Source organism: Oncorhynchus keta, chromosome 20 (assembly GCF_023373465.1).
Source record: "Oncorhynchus keta strain PuntledgeMale-10-30-2019 chromosome 20, Oket_V2, whole genome shotgun sequence".
In the NCBI taxonomy this organism is placed as follows: Eukaryota; Metazoa; Chordata; class Actinopteri; order Salmoniformes; family Salmonidae; genus Oncorhynchus; species Oncorhynchus keta.
The window spans coordinates 36,059,667-36,079,355 of NC_068440.1; the positions used below are offsets into that span (position 1 = coordinate 36,059,667).

At 44.9% G+C, this 19,689-nt stretch overlaps 2 protein-coding genes across 7 annotated transcripts in view; one reads left to right on the forward strand and one right to left on the reverse strand.

The window, feature by feature from the left end:
• Positions 1-3,229, forward strand: part of LOC118370415 (thyroid hormone receptor-associated protein 3-like) — a 30,157-nt gene extending 26,928 nt beyond the window's left edge. For 3 of the 4 annotated variants that reach the window (XM_052472763.1, XM_052472765.1, XM_052472764.1), the window contains exons 9-11: positions 37-313; positions 669-836; positions 1,110-3,229. In XM_052472763.1, the coding sequence (XP_052328723.1) occupies positions 37-313; positions 669-836; positions 1,110-1,349 (685 nt within the window). In that variant the 3' untranslated portion in view covers positions 1,350-3,229. The other variant, XM_052472766.1, reaches the window with a different exon arrangement.
• Positions 3,230-3,890: 661 nt separating this feature from the next.
• LOC118370416 (protein eva-1 homolog B-like) lies at positions 3,891-18,144 on the reverse strand. 3 transcript variants are annotated; one of them, XM_035755413.2, is made up of 4 exons: positions 18,022-18,144; positions 17,201-17,489; positions 6,796-6,921; positions 3,891-6,264 (listed from the first exon to the last, which is right to left on the reverse strand). In XM_035755413.2, exons 3-4 carry the CDS (start codon positions 6,860-6,862, stop codon positions 5,843-5,845), a joined length of 489 nt encoding a protein of 162 aa, XP_035611306.1. In that variant the 5' UTR covers positions 6,863-6,921; positions 17,201-17,489; positions 18,022-18,144; the 3' UTR covers positions 3,891-5,842. The 3 variants fall into 3 exon arrangements, with proteins under 3 accessions (XP_035611306.1, XP_035611307.1, XP_035611305.1); XM_035755414.2 differs by lacking the exon at positions 18,022-18,144 and having other exon boundaries at positions 17,307-17,670; XM_035755412.2 differs by lacking the exon at positions 18,022-18,144 and having other exon boundaries at positions 17,201-17,670.
• Between the last annotated feature and the right edge of the window lie 1,545 nt (positions 18,145-19,689).

Here is a 19,689-nt window from a genome sequence, read left to right on the forward strand (position 1 = left end):
ACTAATTCAGATTTGCTCTTTACCCTTCACTCTCAGAAAAAACAAGAAGAATCGTAATCGCTCTCCATCCTCCTCCTCCTCTTCCTCCTCCTCTCCCTCTCCCTTCAGAGAAGGGTTCAGAGGTAAAGACCACATGATGGGGGAGGAAATGGAGCATATGGACCAGGGCTACAGTAAGCCTCGCTTCGGGTCCCGTGACTATGAGGGCCCCATGGATAGGTGTCCCCCCCGTGACTATGAGGGCCACATGGATAGGGGTCCCCCCCGTGACTATGAGGGCCCCATGGATAGGGGCCGAGGACGTGGAGGATTTGTAAGTTCTGCTCTCAGTGTGGTGTATTCTACTGTTACACATAGCCTAACTGCACAATTGGAATGATGTGATTGATTGTCTTGTAATATACATCAGTGACATTCAAAAACACAACACTCTGACAATAGGCCTGATTCCTCTTTTCTCCACAGCCAACTGAGAGCCCCTAGTGTTCTCTCTCGTTCCCTCCCTCTCTCCCCCTCCCGCTTTCTCTCCCCTGCTCTTTCTCCCTCTTTCTTTCCCCCCTATAGTTGTCTTTTTCTCTCTCCCACAGCAAAACTGACCCAAGATTGGTGTCTGGGGCTGTAGAGTGAAGTTGCCCATAGTCTGACCAAGTTTGTTCTGGTGGTTTCAGCTTCCCAGAGTAAGAGGAGGAGGAAGGGGCTGGAATAGGGGCAATTACCAAGGTAACACAAGCAGCAATGGCAACCCCCCTCCTAATATGAACGCCGCCCCCCCGGAGCGCCCCCCAGATGAGGACTGGGACCCAGAGTACACCCCCAAGAGCAGGAAATACTACTTTGTGAGTTTCACCACTTCCTGTTTTAGCACATGTTATTTCTTTGTTTGAAATGGCACCCTTTCCCTCTTTTTATAGTACACTACATGTGACCAGTGATGCTCTTGATTTGAATATGGAAACCTGGTCTTAATTGTGTTTCAGTATTGTGATCGTTGATCTTCTTAGCACTCAGGGACATTTAATAGAACATGAATACGTTAAAACATGTTCCTCTACTGATGCTGGTGCAGTGGTTGTTTTCACTGACCTCTCTCTGGCCCATCCACCTTACAGCATGATGACCGTGAGGACGAGAAGACATGGCTGGAGAGCTGTGGCCGAGGGGTCTTTCCCCACAGCAGGGGTCGCTTCATCTACCGCAAGGGGGGCAGAAGCCCCAACAAGTGGTCTCATGACATGTTCCAGACTGGTGAGGAAGGGGGCGGGAACAAGGAGGAGGAGCACCACAAAGAGTTGGACCAGAAAGACGACAACCAGGCCGCCGTAGACCCCTCAGCTTCCTCCAAACTGTAGTAGAGGACTAGGCCCTGTTACTCCTCCTCCTCCTCATCCTCTTACTCCTCCTCATCCTCTTACTCCTCCTCATCCTCTTGCTCCTCCTCCATCCTCTTGCTCCTCCTCCATCCTCTTGCTCCTCCTCCATCCTCTTGCTCCTCCTCCTCATCCTCTTGCTCCTCCTCATCCTCTTGCTCATCCTCTTGCTCCTCCTCCATCCTCTTGCTCCTCCTCCATCCTCTTGCTCCTCCTCCATCCTCTTGCTCCTCCTCCATCCTCTTGCTCCTCCTCATCCTCTTGCTCCTCCTCATCCTCTTGCTCCTCCTCCATCCTCTTGCTCCTCCTCCATCCTCTTGCTCCTCCTCCATCCTCTTGCTCCTCCTCCATCCTCTTGCTCCTCCTCCATCCTCTTGCTCCTCCTCCATCCTCTTGCTCCTCCTCATCCTCTTGCTCCTCCTCATCCTCTTGCTCCTCCTCATCCTCTTGCTCCTCCTCCATCCTCTTGCTCCTCCTCCAACCTCTTGCTCCTCACCCTCTTGCTCCTCCTCATCCTCTTGTTCCTCCTCACCCATCTTCTACCACCAGAGCTTTCTGTCCATTTGTGAGAGGTCATCTGATCATCTCTGTGTAGGCTATAGGAGCCTGCACACAGTCCCATCAGAATGTACATGATACACTGGTCTTTGTATTGTTGAGGCAGTGCCACTTTCAGTAAGTTGTGAAAGAGATGTTGAATTGAACTTGAGTTAAGAGCAATACTTTTTTATTTTAATTACTTCCAGTAATTTGTTTCTCTTTCTGAGTGTTTAATTACTACCAGTAATTTGTCTTTGTTTATCTGTCTGTATTTGCTTATTTGTTTTGTGAACAGCTGACTGGTTTTCAGTTGTTTTCTGGGTCTGCAATGGTGATGGTATTGCAGCTACATTGATTTAAAACGTCAAGGACAAATTATTTTCCCTGTTAAGACATTGAAATGACATGCATTTGTGCCTTAAAGTTTATATTCATACATGGTGATATATGTGCATTGCTCTAATTTTGTGCAAATGTTCTGCTGTACTAGCTAACGCAAGCCTTTAGCTAAACAGGTGTTTTGGGCAATGATAAGTTTCTGAGGGTATTTGCATAACCATTTGGACTCTTAACTCTCCACCCCATGGGACCAACCTACTGTGGGTACTGAGAACTCTCCACCCCATGGGACCAACCTACTGTGGGTACTGAGAACTCCACATTAGAGTTTCTCAGATTGTCCCATTTGAGAATTCTTCATCATATCCTAAGCATTTTCATTACCGCCAATACTTCTGCTCTCCTACTTTTTGGGGGGTTGAGGTTTTGTATGTGGTGCCCCCCTCCTGTTGATACTGGATGTTTTTCTGTTTTTAAAGCAAGGGTTTTCACTGTGTAAAATGAAAGGACTGTGACAAAAAATAGTTTGTTTCCGAGTAAATTAAAAAGTAAGTTAAAAAAATAGTCAATATTGTTATTGAGGCATTTATCTTCGGAGATAAGTGTTTATATAGGATACTGTATGTTTTAATAACATTTTTGAAAATGGATCAGTTTATGGGCTTGTCGGAGTCCTTCAGTAATGTTCTTTATCGAAAGGTAAACTTGGACTGTTGAGGTTTATGTCATAAGATGTAGAGAACATTTCCCTATATGTGGCAAGTACTGTCAAAGTCTAATTGTTGGTGGTGTTTAAACAGGTGAGTAGGGTTTAGTGAGGTACTGGGCTGCTTTGTTTGGCCTGTCCAGACTGTCCTGTACTGTAGGACTGTGATTTAAATTTTTGTTTTTTTATGCTACATTTGAAACTGACGCTAACATATTTTCTGTTACTTCAGAGCTTTGAACTACTCTTAAATGTTCAATAAATACGTTCTCCGGTTCGCTTGAATTGTTTTGTCAATTATTGCGTTTCCCTTCAGTACTTCTCATTTAAAGTTTTGTTAGTTTTCCACATTCTTAAGCTTGACCTGTGATATCAAACCCCTGATGAAAAGTCATTAGATCTAGTATTAAAGTTTGGGATTTGGGTATTTAAGCCCTTTATCAGATGAACTTGTGGTTACCATTTTTATGTCTGTGTCCAGTGTAAAGGAAGTTGGTGGCAGTTTCACAAGCTAATGCTAACAGCGTTCTCTGTTCCAACACACTTAGTACTTATTGTAAAATTACCTATTTGAAATTCGTGACAGGCACACCGGATGATTGTGTATTAAATTATTTCCACACTGCATTTTGTGGGTATTTCCACAATTTCCTTAACACAGTATATATTAAATTAATTCCAATTTGTTGTGGCTAATGTTAGCTAGGCTAGGGGTTAAGGTTAGGTAACATGCTAACTATAAGTAGTTAAAGGGTTAGCTAAAAAGTAGTAAGTAGTTAAAATTGAAGTTGTCCGTGTTGAGATTCGAACACACAACCTTTGGGTTGCTAGATTTTATTTGCTTTCTACACCCATCCATCCATCCATCCATCCACCCCTCCCCCCTAAATATTCTACTGTTTTTATCTGTGATTGAACTGCGCACGAAAAAAAATAAATCCAATAAGCAATTTGTTTATTTCACAATCTGTTATACTGACTTACATAGACTTCCAGTCATTGCACTAACACTGGTTAGCAACTTCACACTGTATGCAGAGACATAAACATGGTATCGACAAATTCATCTGACTCTGGGGAAGGACAAAAAGGCGGAAGGGGGATATTAAAGGGCTTCATTGCCAAAATGCTGAACTAACCCTTTAAGTTGTACACATTCAAAGCTGTAGTATCTGAAGTTCTTTGGACTCAACAGGATATTTTTGCATCATTCCTAACCAAAGGCCAAAGAAAAGTCTGCTTAGGACTAGGAATTTAGCAGTGGACTGAAATGTTCTTTATCGGGGCCAATTTCAAATAAAGCATTTGGCAATGATCACATGCTCAATATGCAACTTTGTGCAGACAGAAGTTACATAACCTCTCAAGTCAAAGACTAGAGTCACTGAAGCGCTATTAAAGGGATGAGTCCCAAATGGTGCTTTAATCCATATATAGTAGTCAGTGGAGGCTGGTGAGGGGAGGACATCTCATAATGACTCATGGAATAGTATCAAACACATAGGAACCATGTGTTTGATCCCATTCCACCGATTCCACTCCAGCCATCACCACGAGCCCTTGTCCTCTCAAATTATGGTGCCACCAACCTCCTGTGATAGAGGTGAGGAATGGTGTTCCATTTGGAATACAGAACAGGTATATGTATATATATATATCCTTCCTGTTTGGCCCTGTCCGGGGGTGTTCTCGGATGGGGCCACAGTGTCTCCTGACCCCTCCTGTCTCAGCTTCCAGTATTTATGCTGCAGTAGTTTATGTGTCGGGGGGCTAGGGTCAGTTTGTTATATCTGGAGTACTTCTCCTGTCCTATTCGGTGTCCTGTGTGAATCTCAGTGTGCATTCTCTAATTCTCTCCTCTCTTTCTTTCTCTCTCTCGGAGGACCTGAGCCCTAGGACCATGCACCAGGACTACCTGACATAACTCCTTGCTGTCCCCAGTCCACCCGGCCGTGCTGCTGCTCCAGTTTCAACTGTTCTGCCTTATTATTATTCGACCATGCTGGTCATTTATGAACATTTGAACATCTTGGCCATGTTCTGTTATAATCTCCACCCGACACAGCCAGAAGAGGACTGGCCACCCCACATAGCCTGGTTCCTCTCTAGGTTTCTTCCTAGGTTTTGGCCTTTCTAGGGAGTTTTTCTTAGCCACTGTGCTTCTACACCTGCATTGCTTGCTGTTTGGGGTTTTAGACTGGGTTTCTGTACAGCACTTTGAGATATCAGCTGATGTACGAAGGGCTTTATAAATACATTTTTATTTGATTTGATTTATGTGGTCTTTTCATAAGTCCTCAACAATCTTCCCTTGAGGGGATTGTTGCTGCTGCTGTAACACAGGAAGTGATGGGGTCAAAGGTGGTGGCTAAACGCTGGGTTAAAGGCTGGGAGGATTCCGTGGGAAGACTTCCAGCCGGCTAAGATTAGCCTGGAGGGTTGGAGCTTGGAACTGACTCTGTGTGGGAGCAGCGTTACAACCATAGAAGAGTCCATAAGCAAATGTTGACATTATACACAAAGAGGCAGCAATGTTGGTGGTTGGTTCTTCAAGCTGTCTGCATTGTAAAACATTGTGGGGTATTTTTCATGTTACTTATTATGTGTGTCGATTGGGAGCAGTGGTTATGTCATTCTATTTACTTCAATACTCATTGAATAATTACATGTTAAAGCGTACGTTGTATTGTGCAACACACTTTTGTCATAGGCCAGTACATGAATGATAATGAAATGAGTTTGCATAAAAAAATAATCATTGAATGAAAAGATGAAGGTGAATCTGTGCCAGCCTAATACAGTCAGCTACAATGTCTGTCTGGAGTAGATCAACCCTAATTAGTTCAGGGTTCAGACCATGTGTTTCAGGTCCTTAAGTCACTTTAGTCCATTAGTGGTAGTGTATCCGTCCGATGGTCCCTGTTCCAGTGGTCAGTATATCTGGCTGTCCGTTCCTCCAGATCTCCCTGACGATGCGTTCCCTGTCCTCCAGTCGTCTCGCCCTCTCCAGCTCCTCCGCCGACGCAAACACATTCACGCTCCTCAAAGTACCGTTCAATTGGCTGTTGCGGTCGCTCATGGGAGCAACCGTCACTTTAGGGATCTCTGCCTCCTCCCCTTCTTCCACATCCACACTCTCCTCATCCTCCTCTTCTTCACTGGACTCCTTCAGTTGTCTCCTCTCTGGGGACGGGGGAGGCTTATTGGTACGGCGGGTCCTACAGGTGATGCCGGTGACCAGGAGGCACAGGGCCAGGAGCAGGCCAAAACACACACCCATCATGAAGTACAGAGCAAAGCTCTCTGGGTTAGCTGGATGGGAAAACAGATTGTTAGATCACTCACCTACAAAAGCCTCGTAAATCCACACTGACTGTGAGCTTGTGAGATCAGGCAGGTTTAGAGGCTATCACCTACATTGACAGGGGTTCAATAGGGCCATTCGTATTCTCATTTTAACTAAATACAACAACAGCATGGGAATTGTCCTTGCTTTGAGAATGCCTGGATGGGTATCAGTTTCTGTCAAATCTCTTCACAATGAGTACGAGGCCCCTGTCTGTTCTGACTGTACAAGCCACTTTCCTTTAGCAGTAATAGAAGTGCAGGAAGCGATATTTGAGAGGGTGAGCATGCAGATACTTTCACAGTACAGGGGTGTCACGCCAAAGCAGACAGTACACATAAGTCCCTACAACGGCTTGTGGCTGTTGAAGCTACTCTCAAAGCATCAGAATTATTTATTTTTTATTTTTTAAAGACAATATTATATTAAAAAAAAAAAAGAATGAACAAAGGGTCTCTATCGTAGAACTATAAGCAGAAATAACAAGGGGGTCTTACCTTTGATGTGAGCATAGGTAGCCATGCTGTTACTTAGCAGCTCCATGTCTTTCCTAATTGGTTCCATTCTGACCTCTCTCCTTGTTTGTTGACAACCATTCACCAGCCTGTCTCCAATACGAGGTCCTGTGGTTCAAAAATAATTAACGTGTTAGAACTGCCCCCCACAGACAGGAAGTAATCACCATTTTATCTTCTACTATGACACTTGGCGTCATCTCCAATGGGAGGAACTGTGTCATTTTCTGACGGCCAGCTCTGCGTCTCACTGTTCTGAGTTCATTCTCTCTTCCACTGAGTCTCAGAAGGCTTAGGAATGATAATGTAACAGAATGCCTCCACGCATTCCCCATCCCCACCCAGCAATCACCACTACGGGCCAATGAAGTGTCAAGGGTCATTGTGATGGGGACATTGTGTTCCTGGTAAGTTTCTTCACTCCGGCCCCACTGAGGACACAATACCCAGACAACACACATATATCTTGCCGAAGTCGGCATCGCAGAGTCAGAATCAGCATCACAGAGTCAGCATCAGCATCAGCATCACAGAGTCAGCATCACAGAGTCAGCATCACAGAGTCAGAATCAGCATCACAGAGTCAGCATCAGCATCAGCATCACAGAGTCAGCATCACAGAGTCAGCATCACAGAGTCAGCATCACAGAGTCAGCATCACAGTCAGCATCAGCATCACAGAGTCAGCCGTAGATCGTGTAGACATTGAAATTGGGGCGAGTGTCACAATGCTTGAATTAGCTGCCTTCTATCGATGCATTATAATTCCTCACCTGCGCGGGGGGGCACGTTTCACATCTTTTAGGCATAGCCTACCTATGGACAGTCAAACATGGTTGGCAATACTTTTATCAGAAAATATGTCTAAAACCTATAGGCTTAAATAAATGAATAAAAACACATTTTCTGATTACAGTACTTGTCCCAATCATTATTTTCACCATATTCATCACATATTCACTGCTCTGAGCCTGTAATAAAACCTTTGTTTTTATCAAACTAACTGCACATCCTCTGCGTAAGCAATCTTTCTGCTAAATGTGATGGTAACTGAGCTAAACGACTACCGCCCCGTAGCACTCACTTCCGTCATCATGAAGTGCTTTGAGAGACTAGTCAAGGACCATATCACCTCCACCCTACCTGACACCCTAGTTTGCTTACCGCCCAAATAGGTCCACAGACGATGCAATCTCAACCACACTGCACACTGCCCTAACCCACCTGGACAAGAGGAATACCTATGTGAGAATGCTGTTCATCGACTACAGCTCGGCATTCAACACCATAGTACCCTCCAAGCTCGTCATCAAGCTCGAGACCCTGGGTCTCGACCCGCCCTGTGCAACTGGGTACTGGACTTTGACGGGCCGCCCCCAGGTGGTGAGGGTAAACAACATCTCCTCCCCGCTGATCCTCAACACGGGGCCCCACAAGGGTGCGTTCTGAGCCCTCTCCTGTACTCCCTGTTCACCCACGACTGCGTGGCCACGCACGCTCCAACTCAATCATCAAGTTTGCGGACGACACAACAGTGGTAGGCTTGATTACCAACAACGACGAGATACAGGGAGGAGGTGAGGGCCCTCGGAGTGTGGTGTCAGGAAAATAACCTCACACTCAACGTCAACAAAACTAAGGAGATGATTGTGGACTTCAGGAAACAGCAGAGGGAACACCCCCTATCCACATCGATGGAACAGTAGTGGAGAGGGTAGCTAGTTTAAGTTCCTCGGCATACACATCACAGACAAACTGAATTGGTCCACTCACACTGACAGCGTCGTGAAGAAGGCGCAGCAGCGCCTATTCAACCTCAGGAGGCTGAAGAAATTCGGCTTGTCACCAAAAGCACTCACAAACTTCTACAGATGCACAATCGAGAGCATCCTGGCGGGCTGTATCACCGCCTGGTACGGCAACTGCTCCGCCCTCAACCGTAAGGCTCTCCAGAGGGTAGTGAGGACTGCACAACGCATCACCGGGGGCAAACTACCTGCCCTCCAGGACACCTACACCACCCGTTGTTACAGGAAGGCCATAAAGATCATCAAGGACATCAACCACCGAACCACTGCCTGTTCACCCCGCTATCATCCAGAAGGCAAGGTCAGTACAGGTGCATCAAAGCTGGGACCGAGAGACTGAAAAACAGCTTCTATCTCAAGGCCATCAGACTGTTAAACAGCCACCACTAACAGTGAGTGGCTGCTGCCAACACACTGTCATTGACACTGACCCAACTCCAGCCATTTTAATAATGGGAATTGATGGGAATTATGTAAATATATTAGCCACTTTAAACAATGCTACCTTAGATAATGTTACTTACCCTACATTATTCATCTCATATGCATATGTATATACTGTACTCTACATCATCGACTGCATCCTTATGTAACACATGTATCACTAGCCACTTTGGTCCTTCTGTAGCTCAGTTGGTAGAGCATGGCGCTTGTAACGCCAGGGTAGTGGGTTCGATCCCGGGACCACCCATACGTAGAATGTATGCACACATGACTGTAAGTCGCTTTGGATAAAAGCGTCTGCTAAATGGCATATATTATTATATTATTATTATTATATTTAACTATGCCACTTTGTTTACTTTGTCTACACACTCATCTCATATGTATATACTGTACTCGATACCATCTACTGTATGCTGCTCTGTACCATCACTCATTCATATATCCTTATGTACATGTTCCTTATCCCCTTACACTGTGTATAAGACAGTAGTTTTGGAATTGTTAGTTAGATTACTTGTTGGTTATCACTGCATTGCCGGAACTAGAAGCACAAGCATTTCGCTACACTGCATTTAACATCTGCTAACCATGTGTATGTGACAAATAAAATTAGATTTGATTTGATTTGATTTGATGTTTATGTTTATCTGTTTCTTGTTTCTCTGTTCTCTGTGCTGGAGTTCTTTTAACAGCCTCCTAAACTTGACATTAGCTTCAATCTTCTCTCTTCATTTTACCCATAAACAAAATCACTTATATTCTAGTAAAGCATTGCCAGTATAATTTATCTAATAATCTTTCTTACATTTTCCATTCAAATTCGATGTTTACACTCATTTGGTAAGGGTAATTCAAACCATGTAGTGAAACATTTGCTGTTGGCTCCGACCTCAAATAAAGGTATTTTTTAATGTCTGTATTAGAGCGACTAGGCAGCATGCAGCTTTAACGTGCATCGTCCAAACAGCGGCTGAAGGGTGAATGCGATCTAATGCCGACGTCTCAGCGACTTGTTGCCAATTTGCAAACGCTCTCCATACTACATCGGCCTGATGTATCATGTAGACATCGGGCTGACGTATGTGTGTTATCTGGGATAGTTTTTTATTTTATTTTACCTTTATTTTACTTTTATCTGGGATAGTATTTTATTTTATTTTACCTTTATTTTACTAGGCAAGTCAGTTAAGAACAAATTCTTATTTTCAATGACGGCCTAGGAACAGTGGGTTAACTGCCTGTTCAGGGGCAGAACGACAGATTTGTACCTTGTCAGCTCGGGGATTCGAACTTGCAACCTTTCGGTTACTAGTCCAACGCTCTAACCACTAGGCTACCCTGCCGCCCCACACCATAGTACCCAGTAAGGACACCATAGTCCCTACTGAGGACACCATAGTCCCCACTGAGGACACCATAGTCCCTACTGAGGACACCATAGTCCCCACTGAGGACACCATAGTCCCTACTGAGGACACCATAGTCCCCACTGAGGACACCATAGTCCCTACTGAGGACACCATAGTCCCCACTGAGGACACCATAGTCCCTACTGAGGACACCATAGTCCCCACTGAGGACACCATAGTCCCCACTGAGGACACCATAGTCCCTACTGAGGACACCATAGTCCCTACTGAGGACACCATAGTCCCCACTGAGGACACCATAGTCCCTACTGAGGACACCATAGTCCCTACTGAGGACACCATAGTCCCTACTGAGGACACCATAGTCCCCACTGAGGACACCATAGTCCCTACTGAGGACACCATAGTCCCCACTGAGGACACCATAGTCCCCACTGAGGACACCATAGTCCCCACTGAGGACACCATAGTCCCTACTGAGGACACCATAGTCCCTACTGAGGACACCATAGTCCCCACTGAGGACACCATAGTCCCTACTGAGGACACCATAGTCCCCACTGAGGACACCATAGTCCCTACTGAGGACACCATAGTCCCTACTGAGGACACCATAGTCCCCACTGAGGACACCATAGTCCCTACTGAGGACACCATAGTCCCTACTGAGGACACCATAGTCCCTACTGAGGACACCATAGTCCCCACTGAGGACATCATAGTAACCACTGAGGACACCATAGTCCCCACTGAGGACACCATAGTCCCTACTGAGGACACCATAGTCCCCACTGAGGACACCATAGTCCCCACTGAGGACACCATAGTCCCTACTGAGGACACCATAGTCCCTACTGAGGACACCATAGTCCCCACTGAGGACACCATAGTCCCTACTGAGGACACCATAGTCCCCACTGAGGACACCATAGTCCCTACTGAGGACACCATAGTCCCTACTGAGGACACCATAGTCCCCACTGAGGACACCATAGTCCCTACTGAGGACACCATAGTCCCTACTGAGGACACCATAGTCCCTACTGAGGACACCATAGTCCCCACTGAGGACATCATAGTCCCCACTGAGGACACCATAGTCCCCACTGAGGACACCATAGTCCCTACTGAGGACACCATAGTCCCCACTGAGGACACCATAGTCCCCACTGAGGACACCATAGTCCCTACTGAGAACACCATAGTCCCTACTGAGGACACCATAGTCCCCACTGAGGACACCATAGTCCCTACTGAGGACACCATAGTCCCTACTGAGGACACTATAGTCCCTACTGAGGACACCATAGTCCCTACTGAGGACACCATAGTCCCCACTGAGGACATCATAGTAACCACTGAGGACACCATAGTCCCCACTGAGGACACCATAGTCCCCACTGAGGACACCATATTCCCCACTGAGGACACCATAGTCCCCACTGAGGACACTATATGCCCCACTAAGGACACCATATGCCCCACTAAGGACACCATATGCCCCACTAAGGACACCATATGCCCCACTAAGGACACCATATGCCCCACTAAGGACACTATATGCCCCACTAAGGACACCATATGCCCCACTAAGGACACCATATGCCCCACTAAGGACCCCACTAAGGACACTATATGCCCCACTAAGGACACCATATGCCCCACTGAGGACACCATATGCCCCACTGAGGACACAATAGTCAGTCAGCTTGCTTTCCTAACCGAGTTCTGTGTCCAGTTATCTGTCAATATGTTTGTATTTATGGTATTTCTGTAGCAGTGACCTGGCTGACCCTTTCTTGTGTGTTCAGAGCGGGGGTTTCACTTTTCCCACAGAAACACACATGAATGCTAAGTCGAACCGTGTGGCGTTTCCTCTGGGAAAAACGGAGAGATGTCGTACTCCAGAGAGGAGAGCCGAAGAGAGAGGGAGGAGAGATCTTAAAGACAAAACAAACATAGGCTTCAGACAGAGATTGAGGGTGAACCTCGGGACCTGGGGAGGAATAGAATGAAATCCCAAGCGCTGATGAAATCCCATGGTTTCAATCGTAAATCAATCACAAATCTACTTAAGTAAAAATACTACAAAGTACTACTTAAGTAAAAATACTATAAAGTACTACTTAAGTCGTTTTTTTTACTTTTGTTATTTATATTTTTGATAACTTATACTTTTACTTCACCACATTCCGAAAATAAATAATGTTATTTTTACTCCATACATTTCACGTGTTACAATTGAAATGCTTAACAAGACAGGAAAATGGTCCAATTCACACACTTATCAAGAGAACATCCCTGGTCATCCCTACTTTCTCTGATCTGGAGGACTCACTAAACACAAATGCTTTGTTTGTAAATGATGTCTGAGTGTTGGAGTGTGTCCCTGGCTGACTGTAAATGATGTCTGAGTGTTGGAGTGTGCCCCTGGCTGACTGTAAATGATGTCTGAGTGTTGTAGTGTGTCCCTGGCTGACTGTAAATGATGTCTGAGTGTTGTAGTGTGTCCCTGGCTGACTGTAAATGATGTCTGAGTGTTGTAGTGTGCCCCTGGCTGACTGTAAATGATGTCTGAGTGTTGTAGTGTGTCCCTGGCTGACTGTAAATGATGTCTGAGTGTTGTAGTGTGCCCCTGGCTGACTGTAAATGATGTCTGAGTGTTGTAGTGTGTCCCTGGCTGACTGTAAATGATGTCTGAGTGTTGTAGTGTGCCCCTGGCTGACTGTAAATGATGTCTGAGTGTTGTAGTGTGTCCCTGGCTGACTGTAAATGATGTCTGAGTGTTGTAGTGTGCCCCTGGCTGACTGTAAATGATGTCTGAGTGTTGTAGTGTGCCCCTGGCTGACTGTAAATGATGTCTGAGTGTTGTAGTGTGCCCCTGGCTGACTGTAAATGATGTCTGAGTGTTGTAGTGTGCCCCTGGCTGACTGTAAATGATGTCTGAGTGTTGTAGTGTGCCCCTGGCTGACTGTAAATGATGTCTGAGTGTTGTAGTGTGCCCCTGGCTGACTGTAAATGATGTCTGAGTGTTGTAGTGTGCCCCTGGCTGACTGTAAATGATGTCTGAGTGTTGTAGTGTGTCCCTGGCTGACTGTAAATGATGTCTGTTGTAGTGTGCCCCTGGCTGACTGTAAATGATGTCTGAGTGTTGTAGTGCGCCTGCTGGCTGACTGTAAATGATGTCTGAGTGTTGTAGTGTGTCCCTGGCTGACTGTAAATGATGTCTGAGTGTTGTAGTGTGCCCCTGGCTGACTGTAAATGATGTCTGAGTGTTGTAGTGTGTCCCTGGCTGACTGTAAATGATGTCTGAGTGTTGTAGTGTGCCCGCTGGCTGACTGTAAATGATGTCTGAGTGTTGTAGTGTGCCCGCTGGCTGACTGTAAATGATGTCTGAGTGTTGTAGTGCGCCCGCTGGCTGACTGTAAATGATGTCTGAGTGTTGTAGTGTGCCCGCTGGCTGACTGTAAATGATGTCTGAGTGTTGTAGTGTGCCCGCTGGCAGACTGTAAATGATGTCTGAGTGTTGTAGTGTGCCCGCTGGCTGACTGTAAATGATGTCTGAGTGTTGTAGTGCGCCCGCTGGCTGACTGTAAATGATGTCTGAGTGTTGTAGTGTGCCCCTGGCTGACTGTAAATGATGTCTGAGTGTTGTAGTGTGCCCCTGGCTGACTGTAAATGATGTCTGAGTGTTGTAGTGCGCCCGCTGGCTGACTGTAAATGATGTCTGAGTGTTGTAGTGTGCCCCTGGCTGACTGTAAATTATGTCTGAGTGTTGTAGTGTGTCCCTGGCTGACTGTAAATGATGTCTGAGTGTTGTAGTGTGCCCGCTGGCTGACTGTAAATGATGTCTGAGTGTTGTAGTGTGTCCCTGGCTGACTGTAAATGATGTCTGAGTGTTGTAGTGTGCCCCTGGCTGACTGTAAATGATGTCTGAGTGTTGTAGTGTGTCCCTGGCTGACTGTAAATGATGTCTGAGTGTTGTAGTGTGCCCGCTGGCTGACTGTAAATGAAAATAAGAAGAAGAAGATTGTGCCGTCTGGTTTGCTTAATAAAAGAAATGTCAAATGGTTTATACTTTTCCTTTTGTTTTTGATACTTAAGTATATTTTAGCAATTACGTTTACTTTGATACTTAAGTATATTTAAAACCAAATACTTTTAGACTTTCACTGAAGTAGGTCTTTAACTGGGCGACTTTCACTTTTACTTCAGTCATTTTCTATTAAAGGTATCTTTACTTTTACTCAAGTATGACAATTGGGGACTTTTTCCACCACTGTAACTGATGACTGACTTCCTCCCTCATAACAATCAGTCCATTGCATGCAATTCAACAACAGTGAGTGCAATGACAGAATGTTGTTCTTTCTCTGCCTCTTTCCTCAGTTTAAAATCATGCCCATCAGGACCCTGCGTGTTTCCACCCTGATCTTTATCCCACCGACTCTTGGCAGCAGACCCTGACCCTGTTAACTCTCAAAGGCACATTTAGCCAATTAAATGGTGGTCGCCATGGCAGCGTGGCTGCTTTGTTGGCCCACAGACTCATGGGGGATGATGGGTCTTGCTGCTTTGCCCGAGTCATGGGCCGTGTTCGAGAGTATCAAATTCATGATGCATTGTGGGTAAATGATGACTGACCTACAAAATAATAATGAGTAGTTATTTATGATGCAAGGTGATTTGTAGATCAGTCAGTCGGCAGTCGCCTGCACTGTCGGCTACAATGTTGAACAAGCCGTTAATTAACAAGCCGTTAATAAGCCTAACCTGCCTAACCGGTTTAGTTAAAATGCTACAAGGAAAGCCTTGAGTGGCAACCGATCTGCCAAATTAGCTGTTAGGTTGACACACTCACTGGTGTTGATCCTCCCATTTGATTTGCAAAACCCACTTTCAGACACATATGCAGTTACCCATACTTGCCTTACCCTATCAGAGCACTGAGTAATCTACTGAGTAATCTACTGAGTAATCTATTGAGTAATCTACTGAGTAATCTACTGAGTAATCTACTGAGTAATCTACTGAGTAATCTATTGAGTAATCTACTGAGTAATCTATTGAGTAATCTACTGAGTAATCTACTGAGTAATCTACTGAGTAATCTACTGAGTAATATATTGAGTAATCTATTGAGTAATCTACTGAGTAATCTATTGAGTAATCTACTGAGTAATCTATTGAGTAATCTACTGAGTAAACTACTGAGTAATCTACTGAGTAATCTATTGAGTAATCTACTGAGTAATCTACTGAGTAATCTATTGAGTAATCTAAAGAGTAATCTACTGAGAAATATACTGAGTAAGTAATCTACTGAGTAAGTAATCTACTGAGTAAGTAATCTACTGAGTAAGTAATCTACTGAGTAAGTAATCTACTGAGTAATCTACTGAGTAAATAATCTACTGAGCAATCTACTGAGTAAGTAATCTACTGAGTAATCTACTGAGTAAGTAATCTACTGAGTAATCTACTGAGTAATTTAGGCTGGATAACTGATTTGACTTTTGAAATATCTCACCAACTCCATCCTTGTTTTTTCCCAGGGTTTAATGACATAAGTGCTGTGAGTAATGTTGTTTTGAATTCAGTTCATTCAAAGACAAACAATGTTTTCATTTAATTAGGCCTTGCATGGCCTCAGTTTTCATTTCCCAAATCCTACAAATGACCACGGTAGTGTTTCTTTGCTATGAGTCCGGCAGATTGAAAAAGGTCCACGTTTGGAGGTTCGATGGCTTCCTTTTTACATTTGTTTTTTCATATTTTAGAAACATTTCTGTACTTGTGGGCATTGTGTTGGCATCTTGAAATGTAATCCCTTGTAAACACATTCTACTCCCTGTGGATTCCCCTTCCTGTCCCTCTTTTTCTTCCCACCAAGGCACATTCTCCAGACAGTTTTATCACAAACAACCATAAAACTTTGTCACAGCCAACAAGAAACAGTACCGTGATAAAAGTTTCTCTCAAAGTCTCAAAATATCTGGAGGCAACATATCAGTGGTAACTGGTAATAGAAGACACATGTCTCTTCACTCACACAGTTCTTTAACACCTCCCAATAACTTGCACAGGGTCAACAGCTGTGATTGTTTATATACCTCATAAACCGCTCTTGCCTTCCACCCGACACATTTCCTGCTTAGATAATCCAATTGGATTCAAACAATGAAATTCTAAACCATTGCATTTATAGGTATTATTCTTATCATTGGTGCCTTGAAACAGATAGCAGCTTACAACACAGTAACTTGGAGGGACAAGGTGATTCTGTTGTCATAATACAACAAATATAATGACAACAAAAACCGCCAAAAGCGCTGGTGTTGTTTAACAACATACATGTGTGTCATGCCGGGAGATGGACGGCTCTCATCCGGTTGCTGTGTTAAGTGTGTAGAGGATGTGGAGGCGCTATGGCTCTCTGGCTCTCTGCCATACCTGCTACTGAGCCTATAAAGTGTTTTTATAGTCTGTCATTATAAAGCACAGACATTAATATGAGGAACAGTCTACTAATAAACCTCCATGCCATCGTGCTACTTCCAGTGTACAGGATCACTTTATTAGGTAAGCTAATAAAGTTATTTCCGAAATGGTTAGGAAACCAATATTTTCCATAGAAAACATCAAATGTAAAAAGGCAAGACAAATAAAGCCTCATCATCATCATCATGAGGACATCAACAGTAGGACCTACAGACGGAACTGAAGTGACAAGTGAACGCAAAACTAATCTCACACACTCACCTTAATCCTGATAAAGATACAACAATGATTCTAGAAGGAGCAGCTGTCCATCGATCTACGGGTAAAGCAAATATCGCAACAGACTGTAATAAAGTGGAGGAGAAACCTGAGGATCCCTGAGGTGTAGAGGAGTAGGAGTCCGATCAGACTGTCGAACTGCAGATCCAAGGCTGTAGAGCTGGAAACAGAATCACATAGAGAAAAGTGCTGCTGCCTCTCTCCTCGACATCAGGGCCAGCTGTACACCACAACCAGAAAGAGGACCAGCCAAACCCGGGACCGAGAGAGGCTGTCAATAGGGAGGTGTTTCCAGAGAGAGGGGGTGAGAGGGAGAGAGCGAGAGAGAGAGAGAGAGCGAGAGGGAGCGAGAGAGAGACAGAGAGAGGGAGCGAGAGAGAGAGGGAGCGAGACAGAGAGAGGGAGCGAGAGAGAGCGAGAGAGAGACAGAGAGAGGGAGCGAGAGAGAGACAGAGAGAGGGAGCGAGAGAGAGCGAGAGGGAGCGAGAGAGAGACAGAGAGAGGGAGTGAGAGAGAGATAGAGGGAGCGAGACAGAGAAAGGGAGCGAGAGAGAGAGAGGGAGAGAGAGGGAGCGAGAGAGAGAGAGCGAGAGACAGAGAGAGGGAGCGAGAGAGAGAGAGGGAGCGAGAGAGAGAGGGAGGGTGGGGCCTGATTAGTATTTAGCAACTTTATAACATTAAACAAACACACAACAAAAACCAAAACACAGTTAAATGGATTACGAGTAAACCCCAAAATGGATTGTGAGTAAACCCCAAAAACACCCTAAAATGGCTTTCCAAAATCCTCATACACTACTTACTCTGAGGTATGCTTGTGATGTAGTGAGTGTCCCTATTTGTCAGGGTCTCACTGCTCACCAAGACATGGGCCTGTGACTGTACGATGAATGGTGATCTCCGCTGTGGGCCATGCCACAGTGCGGTAGCTCTGTTCAGTGTTTAGCCAGGAGGGTGGAACAGGAAATAGCTAGTAGACTACTGTTGGCACAGGGCTCTGGTGTGCTGCTGATCTGGGAGGGACTGACTGGGGATTAAACAACCTCCGTGTTGTGGTCTCAGGGGCTCCGTCCCAAATGGCACCCTACTCCCTATACAGTCCACTACTTCTGACCAGAATAGGGAATAGGGTGCCATTTGGAACAGACAAAGGGTTTTGGGGATTCAACAATATGTCTCTGGCAAGGTCTATCTATATAAACCGTTTCACACCAGCAGGTGAAGTCTGAGACAGAAAATATAAAAGCCGGTTGTCAGTGTAAATCATAAAAGTTGTTTCTGCGGTTATATTGTGTAAACCATAGACGTACATCACATTATGAAATCAGTGAATACACATTGTTTCTTATTATTCCGAAGGTGCTTTTACAACCAAAAAAATGAATTTTTGAATTCCTCTAAAGAGCTATTCTGAGCTAAACAGTGTTGATGTGGCAGTCAGTCTAATGGCTTCAAAAGCCGTTATTATGTGGTTGATGTCACTGTGAGGTTTCTCAAAGCTGGTCTTAGAGAAAACATTTGTGTTTTAAAAATAAGTCTCAAACCCAAATCACACCACAGGTCCCTGACTAACAATGATGGAACTGCACAGGGGAATTCCTGAGAGACAGTGGTGTAACTATACACTTTATTTACCACATTCCATAGGGAAAAATTGACCCCGGCCGTATTCAACTAGGCTTTGTACTACGCTCTATACACGTACCAGACTGGTCACGGTGCTTGGGACAGTCCATCTTCTTCTCCTGCTGCCACCGCCTGTGTTTTGTCAGGCCTGTCCTCTTCTTGACACTGCTAAGCAATAACATACCCCTTCTGAAATTACTCAAATTCCCAAACCCTCTCTACTGCCATAGAATTATTCCGTCCTCTTGCTGCTCAATGTCATTGGCCACAAGACGTTCCATCCTGGTTCCGTGACCACCAGTCCACCAATCGGCAGGGTAGCCTAGTGGTTAGAGCGTTGGACTAGTAACCGAAAGGTTGCAAGTTCGAATCCCCAAGCTGACAAGGTACACATCTGTTGTTCTGCCCCTGAACACTGTTCCGAGGCCGTCATTGAAAATAAGAATTTGTTCTTAACTGACTTGCCTAGTAAAATAAAGGTAAAAAAAAATCAGTTAAGAATGACCCAAAAGGCTTGCATATGAGAGGGCTCTGTTTGTGATAGGGAGAGCTGAGCCCTGTTTGTTTGTCCCTCCTCCAGTCTGGTATTGATCATGAGTAATGTGTTCCCTCCTACAGTCTGGTATTGATCATGAGTAATGTGTTCCCTCCTACAGTCTGGTATTGATCATGAGTAATGTGTTCCCTCCTACAGTCTGGTATTGATCATGAGTAATGTGTTCCCTCCTACAGTCTGGTATTGATCATGAGTAATGTGTTCCCTCCTACAGTCTGGTATTGATCATGAGTAACGTGTTCCCTCCTACAGTCTGGTATTGATCATGAGTAATGTGTTCCCTCCTACA

What these genes read in the sequence shown, in the direction of transcription:
- LOC118370416 (XM_035755413.2), bottom strand. Translation starts at nt 6,862, where the DNA reads ATGGAACCAATTAGGAAAGACATGGAGCTGCTAAGTAACAGCATGGCT. An exon ending in TACCTATGCTCACATCAAAG is followed by an intron (nt 6,265 to 6,795) that starts GTAAGACCCCCT and finishes TTTCCCATCCAG; the next exon opens with CTAACCCAGAGAGCTTTGCT.